We start from the raw sequence: 19,196 nt of genomic DNA, 5'->3' as shown, positions 1-19,196 counted from the left end.
ATAAATTTTTAATTTCACTTTATGAATGCTATTAATTAAGTTGACTCATTAGAACTTCGTAAAACAGTAAGCGGCAATTCGCATGTAAACTTATTAATTTCAATTACTTTTTTTTTATAAAACAAAACTTTTCAACTTGAAATCTTTTGCGGGTAAATTATATTGGTCAATAATAAAAATGAGACCAATTAAATATCAGCGTATATCCCTACGAACAAATAAAAGTGAAATCAATTGGAGTAAAATTGCAAATCGGTTCGTCATTGAATATCCATTAATTTCGAATGTTAGTTTTCGGTGACAATTTACAAAATCCGGTTGGTAATATCCAATGCTTCGTTAGTTTCTGAAGTGGCCTAGGCTATTTGTATGGTAGGTACATCGTTTGTCGCTTATGTAAATGGAATGCAATCAAAACTCACCATCGATATTGGTTCGCAAGCGACATTTGAGTCTTAATAAAATAGCTCTACGCTCAATATTTCTGCAATGAAGCAGATTTTCCTTCATAAAATCATATTGATTGTGGACTTCGAGTCTTCAGTATGTACGATGTTTACGTTCATACTTTGTGCACTGCATCTTCAATTTTAAACGTCGTATTGTGAAATAAAAGCGAAGCTATTTTCTACATTTTCATAGTGTAACTAATTATTATTGGGATAGGAACTGCGTTTTTGGTGACGTCATCTGAGTTGGTACACTTTTTTATTACTATTTTATCTTGGAACTCTTTTGTTTTGAAGATATATCTATAAAAAAAAAAAAATCTACTTTTTGTTAAATTGTCTACTTTTAATTCACTCGACCACATTCTTTGAAAATGTTAATAGATATCCATCCATAAAATCACACACTGCCATCTCATAAATGCAGGTGTACCTTATATCTTAACAATCAAACGAATTACAATAATAAACATTATTTTTATATTATGAAAGGATTGCAAAGAAATAAATGTGGTAATTGATTCTGTTCGCAGCGGCAATTAATAACGGAGAATTTCTGCTTGCGTAGGAGATATTATAGTACTCAAGTTTGTATACAAACACAGGTGCACTCTCTAATCCCTCACTTTCATAATTCGATGAGGCGATCTGACATCAACTGGAGACCTCAGGCGCCAGCCAACGGGTTTACGTGGTTTTCGAGGTACGATACATATTGATACAGCGAATGAGCTAATTTCTAAACTCGATTTTCTACTGGGAATTACTCGATAGAAAAATCTAATGCTTTTTTTATAGGAACGGATTTTTTTAACTAACATTAGTTAAAAAAAATAAAATAATAAAAACTTTCAATTTAAACATTCTAATAAAATAACATTCAATTCTGGTTTGTAAGAAAATAAATATTAAAATTCTGTTAAAGTTAAAATTTACTTTTAGATGTTTTGTTTTAATTTGTACTTTTAATTAGCCGAGTGGTCGTCTTCGCTCATTGACTCAATGGTATGGAGTGGACCAAAATTAAAAACAAAACAGGCTTTATACGAGTAGGCCCTTAAAACACGTTGCCTGTATTAAGTTAATCGGATTAATATTTTAAAAGGTTTTTTTATTGTTAGTTCTTTATTTGTCTCAATTATCACAGAGCGACAGCATATAGTTTCAGGCATAGACTGTAGATATATAATTTATTATGTCAATGTTCCGTATTTGAAAAGAAAATTGTTCACCCCGTCGAGTCTCTGGCGAACGCTGGCAAACTCTAACAGATAAAACATATTTCTGTACGTAAGATTTGTAGATCTTTAAACCGTCTTCAGAAAAGTTACGTCACAGTCGTAATAAATCGTATCTTTGGCTCCTTGAGCTCTTTTTCCATGATTTTTTTTATTTAAATAAATGATCTAGTTATTTTAAACATTTCTCGTAATACAAATTGCCGTTTACTTTTTGTAATTTGGATTATCACCCTGGATATATAAAAGTCGTTTGTGAAAACGCCTAAAAGAGGCGCTAAGCGTGCTTACGGACACCAAATACGGGCGGAGAGATCGCTTAGCGTGTTACCGACTGTATAAATAATACTTGTTTCTTCGTCATTGCTTGGTAAAATCTCGGTAATAAAACCTTCATTGTAGCGAGACTGCGATCATCTTACCGTATACGCGACATGATCTTGAACATTACAAATACACACATAAAAAACCTGATCAAAACAACGGTTTAATTGCCTTAATACGGCACGATAGAATATCATAATTCATTGCTTTCGGTGTAAATGTATTTCTGCCTTTCATATTAAATATTAATAACCTCTGAACCGACGGTAATAAAATGCTTTTTTACCGTCTGGATTTTACCAGACGCAAACTAAATAGGGTGGGTTCAGTAAATAGGGGTAAAAAGAAGCCTAGTTAAGATGCGTTGTTTACCTAAAAAATGTTTTAATGACATAGTATGATATACCGATACATTATAATATATAACAAAGTAATTAGAAAAAATTAAAATATCGATACATAAAAAATATATTACATGTCCGAATAAATTTCAAATAAATAGGACTCGTTTTGATGTTGACCGACACCAAGAACAAGTATCAACCTAGTTTTTACCAGGAAAGAAATTTACAGACCAGATTTACAGCCCATTTTATACCTTTTAAAGATACCAAGTTTACCCCTTTTCCCGAATTCTCCCTACCATTTTGGCATAATGTATGCTTTGTGGATTTTTAAACTAAGTGTGTGAAATCTTGTTGTTTGTCACATACATCAGGCGTGACAGGACTGTAGAAAAGGTTCTACGAGGTTGGCTTTCAATAATATTACAGGCTTAACGTGAAAAGGGTGAGCAACCACCCTGGGTGGTGTTTTATCTTGTGCGTTAAGTTTTGTCGGAAGATTTTTCGTTAAGGGTGCTAAAAACTACTGCTGCTAAAGTCGCACACAAATACAGATAAGTCGACTTATAACGTTGCAGATTGATGTTCAGTATTCTCTTCGACAAATGAAGCTAAGGCGTTTATGGATTGGCGTAATCGTGTTTTCTGTGATCCCCTTCCAATCAGGTTTGTTGCACCTACTACCGTATATACCACAAACTTTGTGTTTGGATGATTTTACGTGGCGTCAACTTAGGATATTGTATTAATTTTTAATGATTACAATATTATAATTATGATATTAATGAAACCTAGCAAAATGATTTAATCGTACCTTATATAAGCTGTATTTAGAATTATACAAAGTAATAAATTCACTTGTCTGTCTATTACAAACAAATTGTCATTTTCAAAGCTGTATAATCTCTTTCATTATTATTATTTCTAATCTGGTTCGAACATTTGTCATAACGGCTATTACACTTGAGACTATGATGAACTAATATTTACTCGTCCTTATAAGAATTCAGCAAGATTTTCTGAGTTTTATGAGCGCAGAGTCGTTTTAAAATAATATCTGCACACGAATGACCCAATCCAGTGAAGCGCATCTTAGCTCGCTTCGTAGTACTTATATTTGTGTAAGTATATAAATATTATTATGAGCTAGTTTGTTTTAAAATGTGTGCAGTTGCAATCAGTTAATCTTATATGCATTAACATTATGACTTCGTGGTCCTTCTATATCTTCTTTTACGATATGGATGTTTGATATAAATTATACTTTTAGTTGATTTCACTACGAAATGAGCACTTGATGCGTTTATGCAAAATAGTTCCATTACATTGTAATTCATAAAATTATTACGTATAATAAGGTTTCTTATTTTGGACAGAATTTGTAAACCAACCAAAGGTATTTTCTAAGGTAAGTGAATTGTCAGATTTCGGATAGGACAGGAAAGTGATTGATAAATTACTGGCAATTTTTCTCGCTGTCGGTATTTCATGCTGAAAATGCAAAAATCGAAGAGCAGGCTTTAAACAGTGGCCGGATTTGTTCAAAAATGTATTATTCACCGAATTGAATTGAAAAAAAATGCTTTTCAGAATGTAACCTAGTATATAAGCAAAATATGAATAATATCAGTTTGGAATTATTTGTAGTATTAAATGTAATGATTATAATACATATACATATCATATTTTGTACGGTAAGTTGTCTATAATGTCTGTAGAGGTCATTTTATATTCAGTTATTTTGAATATCGTTGAAAAAAAATAGGACATTTTTTAAGGTATAGTATATAATGTGACGTATCCAATGACCTGATTATATTAATAATAGAAAATGTGTGTAAAAAAATCGTAACATTATTAAAAAAGTAAAAGTATAAACATGTATAGATAAGAGCTTCTATTTTATTTTCCAATATGGCATAGCAACGTTATTAGTTAGAAGTCAACTGTTATTTGTTAAAGCCAATCCAAACATTACCCTATAAAACACATTGTGGTAATTGTGGCGAAAAGCTGCCAGAGTAATTAGCGTGGAACGGCTTGTTTTATGACAATGCGTGCTGCAACGTTATTGCAAACCCACATACTGCCTACACTGCTATACTAAAATATCCTTGCCGTAGAATTGTATAGGTTAATTATAAAAAAAATCGGTACCGGCGAGTGCTGTGAGAGCTGCCAGCGTAAGGAGGGCGGAGCGGCTGGGTGCCATGTCAGCAGGGCATGCCGCGCGCTGCACGCCGCGTCATCGCCGCCACATGCTGCAGACCCCACACCTGATGAATCCTTGCTACCGCAACCTACAACAATGATACAATAATGTTATTTTCATAATATTTATAATAGTAACCAAACGTAACCAATAGTAACAAGATTGAAACAATAAATTATTTCACTCACATTGTTAGGAAAAAATATCAAATGCATAATACAGTTATTGTATATCATACTTGGAGCCATATCTCCGATGTAATCGTTGTATCGTGAAACATAGTTAACCCACTCGCACCTTAGCACACATACAATAATTATATTCATTACGTTTCAGTGGATGTGTACGAGGCGCGTGTTAACATAAACCAATAAATGTCAAAATTTATAATTATATAAAAACATGATTATTATATTTATTAACTATGCTAAATTTGATTCATATTATAAATGTATGTCTTATATATTTATATGTCTCCAACAAACAATAATAAAATCAGTGAAGCCTTTACTTTAAATAGTAAAGGGAAGCACTTATAGTACAACCACCACCTATTGCTTTTAACAATTATTGTTAAACTATTTAAAAATAGAGCTCATGTCTAAGCACTACTAGTGTGAATTAATGATGTATAGAGCACAATTATACTGAGTAATCAGCCTTCACTCAGTTTAATTTACGCCAAACCGAGTACTCTACCGGTTACTCTACACATACTGGTTTAAACGCATGTTTGAGCGACGAAAACACATCAATATGTTTAAATTTATGAATGTAATACCACATCCTTGTTTTGTTTCCAAATACCTATTTATATTTTAATAAAAATCAAAACAAGAAGTTCTTCAAGTCGCCTTAAACATCATAAACATGAAATAAAAGCATTTTTTATGTAATTATTGTGTAACAAAAGTATAAAATATAAATGGGATGCATCGCAAAATAAAGTTTAAAGATACAGATAGTCAAAAAAACAGACGGACCGAGTATGGACAGTCTTTACTGCTATTATCACCCATCACTTATATATACGTATATGTATAACTGTTTCTTGTCAATCACTTCGAACATTATACATTTAATTTTGATAAGGAAACTGTCGCTTCCGATTTAATGGTACATCTATTGTCTTTTCTCGCCAAATATTATAAACATTATATTCCAAATCAAAGTTACGCAACACATTAACACGTTAAACCCAATATTTTACTAAGGACTGACATTCAAATGGGTATATTATGTACAAGAACGTGAACTTCACGCTTGTCACGTCAAAATTTTAAATTTAAAGCGGGTGAAACTGCAAAGTGCAGCTACTTATATAATAATATTACGTACTAAAACATTTTCCAAAACGCGCGGCATCTTCTGCTATAATTTTTATTTACGACGATGATTTTTCAGCTACAAAAACCGACTCCTCATATATTAGGTCATAAGATGTAAGATAGAGTCGTTTTAGGATGTTCTAGGTTGTTTTAATCTATAATAGTATAGATTGAAATCTATATCATTTTATATCGTATCATGTGATTTCTCTTCCTGTATCCATTCAACCTGGCATTCATTGCTAAAACAATTATATTCATTTTATTTTATTTTGTGTATCGTTTGTGCAAAAATAATTATAAATAGATATTTTAGCGATAATGTTATTGCGAGAGATAAATAAAGTAATTAATTTAAGCCTTTCATTAATTTGTGTCTTACATCAACGTAATGGTATTGCAGTTTGAAGTTCTCATTGGATTGAAACCTTGATTCAAAGAGACTGAAGGCAAAGCATCGAGATGCAAAACATACATTTGATGGAGAGATTACAGCTAAAAGATTGTTCATGCTTAGACGTAGAAATGTGGTGTGTAAACATGACTTTCCATGTTTTTTTTTAATTTTGATGGATACCGTTATTTATATTTTTAATATAATGTAGCTTAAAAAAGTAAGTTTTTGTTTTGTGATAATAAATACGAGTGAATTAAATACATTATTTTATAATTGATTCGTACTTTTTAATCCATATATTACAATTTTGAATATAGTTTTACTTAAATGGAAGATTAGTAGCAAATTAATTCGATTTCTTTATTTAATGTTAAACAAGAAGTAAACACTATCAAAAATATTTGATTTCATTCAATATATTAAAAAACTAAAGTGTGTTAGGTATAAAAAGTATCCTTCCTTCGAGTTCAAGCTTGTTTCATACCAAATTTGATAAAATTCGGTCAGTGGTTTGGCCGTGAAAGAGCAACAGACCGAGATGCAGAGTTACTTTCGCATTTTAAATATAAGTAAATAATAATAATACATTACATTTCAGAGAACAATATATTTCTATGTATAGGATTAAATCGAAGGAGTAGCTTTTAACCTAAAGCCATTCACAGAAGTTAATACAAACACAAACATCGATGTGAAGAGAATTTTTATTTCTTTAACGGGATGTTAAGAATTTTGTAATTTAACGCTTTGACGAGTAAGGGAAACTTAATAATTGGATCCCTGGATAATTTTACTCATAGGTATAGTATTTTTTATTGAGACAGTGAAAGCTAGTCTGTCACCTATCTGACTGTAGATGTCCCATTGTTGGGCTAAGGGTTTTTGAAGAGAAAGCTTAGAGCTTACTCCACCACACTAATAGAGTAAGGTATGATAGATAAACATGTAGAAGATTTACATCAGATACATGCAGGCTGAGCTAAATAAACAAAATTTTAGTTCTTCTGTAATAAATTGTTGCCACCTCCGATCTCTCTTGATATGTACTCAAGTAAATGTTATGTAGTAAAAAAGAAATGATATATGCAATGTAAAGCATATTTAAAAAAAAATGCATATTATACTTAGAAATGATACCGACAACGTTAAAAGAAAATTATTAATTTATTTAAGTCAATGATTTGTTTAGCGAAAACACCTCAGTTTGCAGGTCAAATCAAGACTCGTGGTAAGTACTCGTAATTTAATTTAATGAGCTCGTTAATCTAATTTAATAGTTCAGTATCCTGTTATAACTTGCGTAGATGATGTAATTCTTTGCCTTACATATCTGTCTCACGGATTTTATTTTGTTTCCAGAAAGATTTTGACCATCAAATCATCATAATCAAACAAGCAAACAATTTACTGCTTACCCTTTTTTTTACAATTCATATTGATCTTAGTTAGTCTTTAACCGAATTTCTAATAAGAAGCATATATATGAACGTGTTCCGTGAAATAAATTTACCTTTTTAGCTTTTCTAGAGGTTTTCCATAGGTTTTATCACTTTAATTTGTTTCAGATTCTCATTTAATGCTGAAGGTAGCACATCTTTAAAAATAACGGATGAAAAAATGGTATTGCGACATCATTATACTTTATGTCAAGCAAGCAACCTTGTTGAAAGCAAGCAACCCGTATTCAGCCTAAGTATTTTTTAAGGAATCGTACGTATCGACGGTACCACGACTAACGATTGTAAATTGTAAGACAAGAGAAGGTAAAAAAGACAGCAAGACAGTGTTGTTTTCCGTAGCTTTGGTAACTACTCCAACATTTAAAACCTAGTTGTGGTTGGCTTGTAGTAAAACGAGGCTTTCTTAAGTTCCATGGTCGGAGACTGAAACTGTCGGAAGAGAACTATAAATTAAACAAGCGTACAACTTCATCTGGCAAATATCTCAGTCTAAGAAAAACAAACATGAGCGGAAAGAGATTGCCTTATGCATTAATAGCGGAAGCTAGCGTCATGACAGAACTTACTCACATCTAGGTACAGTGTAATTCTTATCGATATTTGCCGTTTTCATTTATATTGTAAGTTCACTATAGCGAACATTGATATGAATGGAGCAACTCTTTAAAAAAGTTAGTCGTGCTAAATTACAAAGGTCGGCACAAAAATATTGCTTCTGCATATGCAAGTCTTCGATTCCACTTCGTAAAACTTTTGAACTAACTGGGTCCTGTTATATTATTTTCATGTCATGAGGGAGGTATATTTTGCGTCAATTTTAACAGCACATTGATATGCGAACATTTTGTTTTCTACTGGCTGCTTTCCAAAATGTTTGCAAATGTCAATAAGTATGAATATAACTTCTCTTCCGCTTTCTCTGTAAATACCATTCTAGGTTCTACATAGTCAACGGATGAGATTTCATTGTTCTTCTATATTTTATTTATCAAATGAAGCATGACACAAACAAAACGTGTTAGCTACCTCTCTAATAGTGATCTTATTTTCTATAACTTTTATGGCGGTTAACTCGTAAACTCTTTACATTACATTGCCCGTTGAAACTTTCTTTGGTAACTTTTTACTCTGAAAAGAGAGCTTCTTTTGCTCTTCTTGTAGAAACATAAATTTATATAGACTCGGCAAAAGGTCTTCCACAAGGCCTCGACTTGTATGCCTTTTGTCAAGTCAATATATTAGTGTTGATGTGCGGTAATTTGTGTCAAAAATTTAATTTAAACTTTATTTTAATAAAAATAAAATTTTAATGAATTACGACACCAGTTTTTTTATTACTTTTTTGTTCTTTTGTACACGTTAAATTTAATATATGTATACGTTAAAATATATGTATATTGTACAAATGATAGCAAGGAAATAGTACTTCTTTAAAAAGTAGTAGCAAAAGTAGATTGTAATATCTTCTTGCCCTTCTGCTATAAGGTCCATATGCGTATAAAATATTTAAAACAATATTTTTAAATCATATAACTTTTTTCTTTAAGATCTGACTGAAAATATAATTTATATATAGATAGGATTTATTAACAGGAAGACCGCAGCATACGCGGTTGGAAAAGTTAGACAACTAACTGATATTGATACCGCTTGTTTAGTATGTTTTTGGTTATTTTCATAGTATTATGTCATATGGCATATTACTTTGAAGTAATCCTGTAGATATTTAATCTGTTTTTATTTTACAAAAGAGAGTAGTCCGGTCTTTTTATAATCTTGGAGAGACTCCCTTCGGGATGTTTTTGACAAAGTTGAAATACTTACGCAACGGTAAGTATTCCAACTTTTCCACATTATATTTACAACAATATTATGTATATTCACAGTAACATTGATCACATTGATAGTATCAGCGAGAGTCATTGTATGAACACGAATAAGGATAAGCTTATAACGCCAAGTTTCCGACTCCGCAAAATCAATAAATTCTTTTTTGGGCAAGGTATTCTATAATAAAATTAAGCAGATATTTTTAACATTGTCAATGTATAAATTCGATTCGTTTCAAAAAAAGAAACATTATTAAATATGGCTTGCTATTCAACACAAGATTATATAGATGATAAAAAAGCGTTGAGCTAATACTAGTTGACTTTGAGACAGGATATATTATACATAAATGTATTTAACTGGCATAACTATGTATTTAATTTTTTTTTAAATAATAACTAAGTTTCTTGCCAGTTATTCTCGGTACAATTCTGTAAAAGGACGATTCAAAAGTGTTTGTGGAAGCCTACTTGAATAAAGTATATTTTATAGCAAATGTAGTGCCTAGCCTGTCACCCTTAAGGCCCCAACGTATTTAACGACGTCCAGTGCAATTCGTCCTTGACACTTTCCCCCCGCGTTAGTTCCTCATAATTTTAAAATATAGATCTGTGCGTCGCGGGAACTAAAAGGGAAAGGTCAACGTTGTTTGCTACCTCCACTCTTGCGCTCGTGGAGTGTAACGTTTTGTATTTTAGCTTTCCCTTTCTTGTATGTTTAAATTCCGTGTTTATTAGTTATGAATAAAAGTATGTTGAATAAGTAAAGTATTTAATTAAAACAATTGGCGCCCAACGTGGGGCCGAATCAAAGTGTCTTTGTAACAAGTACTTAGTGGATTAGTTTGTGAAAATAATAATTAATTAGTGTAAATATATAGTGAATTAACTTTTTAGTGTATAGTTTTGAGAATAATATGTACTGTTGCAATAATAGAATGGCTGTAGGTACCATGACTATGAACATTTTGCATGCCGCCATTTTGTACCCACGCCGAATTCCGTTACAGGCGTCGTGTTGCAAGAATTACGCGCCGAGTATAAAGTGAACTATGCGTGTTGTAAATATAAATTATTTTCTTAACTTCATGTGAACATTACGTATATTGTGCAGTGTACTTAGTATAAATAGTCGTTACGAACCTGATATCCAGATTTCGCGAAGTGTTTGATACTAGTTTTTTTTGTCAAAAGAAGTTGGCGTAACTAGAACATTCGGGTATCAGTTCGAACTATTTAATATTTTGTTTCGTAAGTTAGTTTTACTGCAACGTATAAGACCAATAAACACGTAGTTCGTACAGTATCATATAGTTTTAGGAATATACTGTATTATTTTGAACTATTTTTGCAGTGTTTTTCAAACTTTTAGTGTGTAAAAAAGAAATGTATAATAATAGACAATACTTTTTATTTAGTGGTTACATATTCGTTTTGGTACTTATATGACTTTTGAACTTTTTTCTTGTACGTTTGCGAGTTCAAATTTTGACTTTTTTGTGTATTTCGTGTTGATAATTCGGTATGGTGAATACGCGTTCATACCGTTCGTTTACAATAAGTGCTACTAGCGAGTCTGTGACGCCGCCCCAGGACGGGCAGGCCACAGGATTTGTATCTCCAGCTAGCGCCGAGCTTGGCGCGCTTACGAGCGCTGACGCAGCTGTATCTAACTTCACACGTGCCGTTCGCGTATGGTACGGATGCGCCCAATCACGGTGCGCCGAGAGTGATACCTACGACACCTACTCCTGTTATTATGACGGACCAACAGCTAAGTGCTATTTTACACTCTATACGTATGCCGCCGATGTCGTATATGCCGCCGCCTGTATACGGTACCTATGTGTCATCAAATTTTGCAAACTGCACAGCACGTTTTGACGGCTCAGGTGACGTCGAGCCGTTTATTGATGCAAATGTTATTTATAAAGATTGTGTTAGTATAGACGACGATATAGCTTTAAAGGGTCTACCTATGCTATTGACTGGGTTCGCTTCAACCTGGTACCTAGGAGTAAAACATAGCATTCTATTGTTATGGCAGACTTTTGGCATATGGATTGCGCCACATCAAATATATCGGAAGATATTTGAACACGAACAAGGTGATGAAACGGTAGACGTCTTCGTGTGCAAAATTCGAGCTTTGTTTGCACAATTACCCGCTAACAGGCTAAGTGACACTGTTCAACTCGATATGCTATATGGTTTGCTCCACAAAAGAGTTAGAGAAAAGCTTCCAAGGAATGCCTTTTCCACTTTTGCTCAGCTTTTGAGTGAGGCACGCCGGTTAGAGGAGCTATTTGAAGAGGGACGTGGTCACCGCAGAGCGCCGGCTGCAGCCGCGCTTTCTTTTTCGGAGACGTCCCGAGCTTCTGGCGTCGTATCAACAGCATCAAAACCAGTTAACTATAGGCCTCAATGTGTGTATTGCAAGCAATATGGACACACGAAAGATGATTGTAAGAGATTAAAGATAAAGGAGGACAAGACCAAGGAAGAGAAAGCTGAACTGCGTACCAACCGAGCTACGATTACATGTTTTGAATGCGGAGCACCTGGAGTGATCAGGTCGCGCTGCCCGACGTGCACGCGAAAGGCTACATCATCTTCTGAGTTTTTATCAGTGACCGCGAGCAGTGTTAATGTGAATCCGATTAGTAGACCAATTATTGATATATATGTGTACGGTAAACATGGTTGTACTATAATTGACACTAGTGCAAAACAATCATTAGCTAGTTATAGTTTTAAGAATTATTTAGTTAAGTGTGGTTTTAATATAATGAATATAGAGTTAAGTTTTGCCGACGGTTCAGAACGGACTGAGCCCGTGGAAACGGCGCTTGTTAAAATCGGCGTGAAAAGAGTCACCATCCCTACTTCATATTGCCAAACGCGAAACGAACTCTTTTAGGAATGGATTTTATTAATGACTCAGGCATGGTACTTAATATTAGAAATAGGTGCAGGTCGATTTCACAGCAACCAGGCAACTTTCCGCTAGAGTTTGAGGCGTCTGAAGGGAGTATACAATGCTCTGCGGTACAGCTCCAGCTGCGCGATGAGGAAGGTGGTAAATTAAGCCCACAGCAACGAGATGCGCTTGTACCCCTCTACACAAAAGCCAAGACATTTTCCAGCCAGGTCCTCCTGGCTGGCACCACCCAAGTTTGCGGTACATCGAATCGAGACAGGTGAGTCTGCTCCTATATCTATATAAGAAGGAAATTTTGCGAAAGGAGATTGATAAAATGCTGGAAGAAGGAGTAATAGAAGAAGCTGAGTCCAAATGGACTTCACCCGTAGTCCTGGTGCCCAAGAAAAATGGTGAGATCAGGTTCTGTGTAGACTACAGAGCCTTAAATTCTGTAAGACGGACAGACAAGTATCCTTTGCCGGTAATTGATGAACTTCTGCAGTCCACGACTTTAAATAGTGTAATGAGCACTATAGATTTAAAGTCTGGGTACTGGCAAATCGAAGTTGCTCCGCAAGACAGAGACAATACTTCTTTTGTCTCCCCTTTTGGAACTTTTAGATTTCGGCAGATGCCGTTTGGTCTGAAGAATTCGCCAGCCACCTTTCAGCGACTTATCGACCGTTTCCGCGCGGGCTTAAAAGACATCAAGGTAATAGCTTACCTAGATGATATACTTGTCATCTCAGATAGTTTCGACGCTAATATGGACGACCTGCAGATAGTCTTTGATCGTCTGAAATTGTTTGGGTTACGAGCAAATCGAAACAAATGTGTTTTCACGCGAGAAAAGGTAAATTATTTAGGTCACGTGATATCCGAAAAACGAATAGAGCCATATCCAGGCAAGGTGCAAGCGGTATTTGAAATGCGAGTTCCGATTAATCTCAAGGAACTGAGGACGTTCCTGCAAACTTGTTCTTGGTTTAGGAAATTTATTCCTCAATTCTCCGAGGTCGCAAGGCCACTTACTGACCTTACAAAAAAGAATCGACGTTGGCACTGGGGGAGAACGAAGCAAATGCTTTTCAGCTATTAAAGGTAAGGCTTACTTCTAATCCAATTCTGTGGCAGATTTCAATGACGAAATTTATTTTACGTACGGATGCAAGTGCTTATGCTCTCGGGGCGGTGTTAATGCAAGGTCTTAATCCTAAAGACGAACGCCCTATTGAATATGCCAGTAGGTTGATAACTGCTGCTGAAGGGAACTATCACACCACTGAGCGAGAAGCATTAGCAGTTGTGTGAGCATTGGAAAAGTTCCGTTGTTACTTGGAAGGTTCCCAAGTACGAGTGGCAACTGAACATCAACCCCTACGATGATTGTTATCAGTTAAAACGCCTAGTGGACGGTTGGCTCGATGGGCCATGAAAATTCAGGCATTTAACTTGGAAGTAGAGTATACGCCAGGTAAAGTGAACGTGGTTGCAGACACGTTAAGTCGACCTACCGGGTCTGATTCTCCGTGTGATATTTGTCCAGTGTTTGTGAATTTGCTTCAAAAGTCAAAGAAAGAGCTTCGTGCTGCCCAAGTAAACGATCTAGAGGTAAGCTGAATTATCAAAGATTTTGAAGAAGGAGATCCAAGTGCAGCAAAACAATGGACGAATCGTGTGTTTTAAATGGACCAAGGTATAGTATATAGAGAGAATATCTCAGACGAGATAGAGGAGCCTAAGTTAGTCGTGCCAGTATCCATGCGGGAAGGATACTTGGTGCACTACATGATGCACCGACGGCGGGACATCTAGGAATCGAGAGGACTTATTGTCGTGTTAACGAACGCTTTTATTTTCCTAGGATGAAGCGTTTCGTGGAGGAATATATAAAGATGTGTGAGATATGCCAAAGGTATAAGCCTCACAACCAAAAGCCTCCAGGGTTTCTGCAGGTTCCGGCTTTACACCAACGGTTCGAGGTAATAGCTATAGACTTATTCGGTCCTCTGCCACAGGGAGAACAAGATCGCGTACGACAGCAGCAGGAACGACGGAAGGTAGCAGCTGACAAACATCGCCGTGAAGGTCATCCGTACCAGGTAGGTGACCCGGTATTATTAGAGACCCATCGATTGAGTAGCAGTACCCAAGGGTACACCTCTAAATTTGGGCCTCGGCGAGATGGTCCGTATAGAATCAGGACAGTAATTAGTCCCAACTCTTTCGAGATTGAGGATAAGGACGGGGTATTGTTAGGGAAGTACCATGCCAGTGCTTTGACACCGTATCGCGCTAAAGGGGAACTCCTTTCAAGTCGTGCGAGGGGAAGACCAGCCAAGTCACGTCCGAGGCGTAGTCGTGACTTGGAGGGGGAGGCTATAGCAAATGTAGTGCCTAGCCTGCCACCCTTAAGGCCCCAACGTATTCGACGACGTTCAGTGCGATTCCTCCTTGACACTTTCCCACCGCGTTAGTTCCTCATCATTTTAAAATATAGATCAGTGCGTCGCGGGAATTAAAAGGGAAAGGTCAACGTTGTTTGCTACCTCCACTCCTGCGCTCGTGGAGTGTAACATTTTGTATTTTAACTTTACCTTCCTTGTATGTTTAAATTCCGTATTTATTAGTTATGAATAAAAGTATGTTGAATAAGTAAAGTATTTAATTGCAACAATTTTGAGTTTATGGCATTCGTTTTGTCATATTGTAAATAATCCACGGCTGGACTAATTCATCCTGTCCTTTTGAGAAAAAAGTTTGAAGCATATTCTAGGCTTCTAGCAAAATAAATTAATCTACACAAACTTAATTTATTCAATTTCGTCCCCTATTTTACGCCCATTGGTCCTTAATCTAAAAAACCTTGAAATCACTGTTAGTTATTTGTACCGTTCACATTTCTAACTTAAACGACGACAACCCCCATTTTCATCCTTTATTTCTGCTATTACTATAATGGTCAGAATCTCTAAAAACTATTTATAGTCATGTTTAGTGGTTTATCCATGAAAGCGTAACGCACAGTCAAACAGAGTGACTTTTGCATTTATAACATCAGTAAAGGCTGCTTAAAGTCTTTGTAGTATTACTTTCTCTTTTTGTTTATTTCAGTAAAACCGTATTTACAAAACTCAATGTCGTGCCGTAGGGGTAAGGCAGACTCGTCTGCCGTGACTTCTTAGATAACTATTATTATAATAACAAGAAAAATATTAATGATATGATTATATCTTCGTATTTATTCTACTCCATATTATTTATTGGTTCTCTATAATTATAATTATTTAAATAACCAAAGATTCTGATGTTTCATGGTGGTCAGATTGTTTTTTACCATGTCATTCTTTCAATCGTCAACATGTTTAAAAATTCATTTACGTTAATGCAATGCATATTAAATGAGGCTGGCAAGTTCATCTGGAATTTATTGCTCATTATATTTAAATTAAGATGAAATACGTTTCAGGGATTAAACAAATGAGATAGCTTTAGTTGTGCATTAGTAGTTGAGAGTCTACAAGCTTTGGATGAATCAGCTAATGATTTATAAATAATAGATATAGATATATGACCATCAAGTTATAGTGTTGCGACTTAAAAAAAAAGTAGGTCCATTTGTTGTTTGATCTGTATGTATGTTATTGAATACATTATAAATTATAATCATAAAGAATATTATTTGAATCGGCGTTAGCAAGGATGTTTCGATGTAAATATCGAGCAAAACGAAAACAAAGCTAACTGATTATGTAATGTTATTTTTAAGTGAAGGCAAATATTTGAAGTTACGGTTTTTGATGTGCTTTTGTTATTTATTTATTAACCTAAAAAATCTATTGTAATTTATTAATGCAAGCAATGTTGTATTAGTATTCGGCTTAAGAATACATAATACATTTGTTAGGCGATACATTTGGTTAGGTCAATTATATATATACTGAATGTGGTCTTCCCTAATTGATTAACGACCACAATTGTATATTGGTATAGAATATTACTAAGTGGAATAGGGATTAGATTTGAATGCATAAACATTCTCCCTAGAAATTACGAATTTGTATGTTTGTAATTACAGATTTTTTACACAAGTAAAATTACTTAAGTGGTAGGCTATTAGACTACAGATCCTAAGGTTCTGTGATCAAAACTCGACTCAGGTTAAAAAAAAACATTTAGTTCATTCTTTTAAGAAATTCTCAGTAGCGACCTTGAGTTAGAAATGACAGAGATACGCTCACCTCCGATTTAATATAATATTTAATAATTTTTTATTTTTGATTTCTGACTTTTTTTTTCTTTACCAAACAATGCCAATACTTAAAATATGGCTATCTAATACATAAGAAAAGAAAGCCTATGTGACCAAGAAAATAATAATAATAATAATATCACTACTCGTGACACGAGTCAGTTCATTATTTATCAAGCCACCATTTCAACACAAATTTTAATTTTGGTTCGTATTTGAAATCCAATTTATTAACGTAATTGAATAGTAATTAACGAGTGATTTTGAAATATTAGCTAATTCAGAATGCTTTGTAGAACTATGATGAAATTATTGAAATGCAAATTTTATTATACGCACTTCAACTTTGTATAAATTTATTTCAACTTTGAAAATATTTACCCGTAAAAAATTTTTTATTTCATTTGTAAGCACGCGTTTAATGAAAATAGTGCTTGGAAAACAAAGCATAACAGGTGGTCCATATTTAATGATCGTTGCTGAACAATTAAACTATCTATGTGAGATGGCTTTCGTAGAATGTATGTAAGTCGTTGAAGTATAGCAGAGCCAAGGATTAATGACGAGGGTCATGTTTACATATATTATAACTTGGTAGATTCCTGTTGTGACGTAGGGAAAATCGGCAAAGTTAATCAATGTTTGAACATTTATGTATCGTTTTATATTCAAATTAAGCAAATATAATTACTAGTAATTTTTGTCTGTTTTTCCAAACATCAATTTTTTTTGTTTAAAATGTGATATTATCGAGAATATTCTTACCTATGATCAAGAAAAAATCCGTCAAAGTGTTTAAAAAGGTCAGCTCTTTTCTGAGAAACTACTAATGATTTAAACGATTCAAATGTTATATACCGGTGACTTTAATGATATTGCAATAACAAGGTAACCCTGACCTGACACTGCAGCATCATGTGGAATCAGCAGGATATACAACTCCTCGTCAACTAACACCAGAGGTTTCTCATTCGAATTGTTGTAATGAATAAATCATAGATATATAATTGTATATACTTTTAGGAGGTTTATTGAGATGGGATAAATTACAGTAGGTATACTGTAATTTTATAGAATATTAACTTTATAAAGTCAGTATACATAATTATTGATTGATATAAAAAACGTTTTTAGAAAGGCTTAAAGAAACGTGTGTTTAAATGTACATTTATTGTAGATAGGTTCCAAGAAATTTTATCCTTAAAAAGATCATTTGCTCAGGAAGAGTAAGTGAGAGAGAAATAAAAAGTAAATTACAATAACATTATACCTTTTACGAATCACGTTAAAAGATTCTGTGCATAAATCAGACCCTCGATCGTGATTTCCGTTCAACCAGACATCGTTATAGCGACGACAAATAACATTAGAGCGTCGTCGTTAATCAACATTAGCATAATGGAGTCTACATTGAAGGCGATTGTGTGATGAACCGCTTTTGTTTTGCAAAAAAAAAAAACTAATAAAACTTAAGAATAAGAAATAGAATCGCGACGGTATGATGAACATCCGAGAGTGAAAATGAACAATAGATGTCACGCACTCGCTACCTCATAACCGTTGACTCCAATTTATAGACGACATATTCACAATCCCAAGAGATAAATAAACAGTAGTTATAGAACAAATAGTTTCTTACTCTAACATAAAACAGGAAAATAAATCTGAGTAAAAAGTTTCTATTTCAGATACGTTGTAAATGTATTAAACTTGTCCATTTCTGATTTTACATAATACAGTTTTTGTTGTCGTTCAATAAAGTATCTTTTCAATACTAATGACAGTCTACTCTTGACCTGAAAAAGTACTCAACGGATTTTGTATAGGTTTTTTGTTTTATGATTTTCTGGAACAATTTTTATTTCGAAGTGAAGCGAACTATTCCAACTATATGTCTAAGAGACTGACTTTTTTGTTAAAAACATTTTACAATATATAGATGACTGGAATGATACTTTTATGTTCAGAAGCTGTGCCGTGTGAAAATTAAAAAAAAGAAATTAAAATATTTTAGTATAAAATACTTTTATTTTATATTGGTCAATCGTATCAAAATTATCACATATTTTTCTACATATAAATGTCATAGTAAATACGGAAAATGTAAAATAAATTTATAATACATGATATAATACAATTAGTTAAAAAGAAATATAAATTACTCGCAATATTAAACAATGAAACGGTTGCTCATACCACTCATAGGATTTTTTATCTATTATATTTTTATATATTATCTATTATTCGTCCACAAGTAATAAATCACCGGGTCTTCTCAGGTCTGAGTTGATTTTTTCCGATAAGTAGGTAAGTGTAATGCTTTTATATTGAATAAAGAATTTTGACGTTGACTTTTAACTTTTTCATATATTTTTTATTGAAAGTTATAGAATATTAAATTATCGTTTTGTAACTTGAAACTTGAATGTTGATGGTAAGT

General features: G+C 33.8%; 1 protein-coding gene across 1 annotated transcript in view; it reads right to left on the bottom strand.

Annotated features, from left to right (window-relative positions):
* LOC113395068 (uncharacterized) overlaps positions 1-19,196 on the bottom strand; it is a 46,472-nt gene that overhangs the window by 10,593 nt on the left and 16,683 nt on the right. The window contains exon 2 of the mRNA XM_026632613.2: positions 4,513-4,655. Within this exon, the coding sequence (XP_026488398.1) occupies positions 4,513-4,567 (55 nt within the window). The 5' untranslated portion in view covers positions 4,568-4,655. The remainder of the gene's footprint in view (positions 1-4,512; positions 4,656-19,196) is intronic.

This window comes from Vanessa tameamea, chromosome 9, assembly GCF_037043105.1.
Source record: "Vanessa tameamea isolate UH-Manoa-2023 chromosome 9, ilVanTame1 primary haplotype, whole genome shotgun sequence".
Lineage (NCBI taxonomy): Eukaryota > Metazoa > Arthropoda > Insecta > Lepidoptera > Nymphalidae > Vanessa > Vanessa tameamea.
Note: the sequence above shows the minus strand (reverse complement) of the source record. Positions and strands in the feature narration are given on the sequence as shown.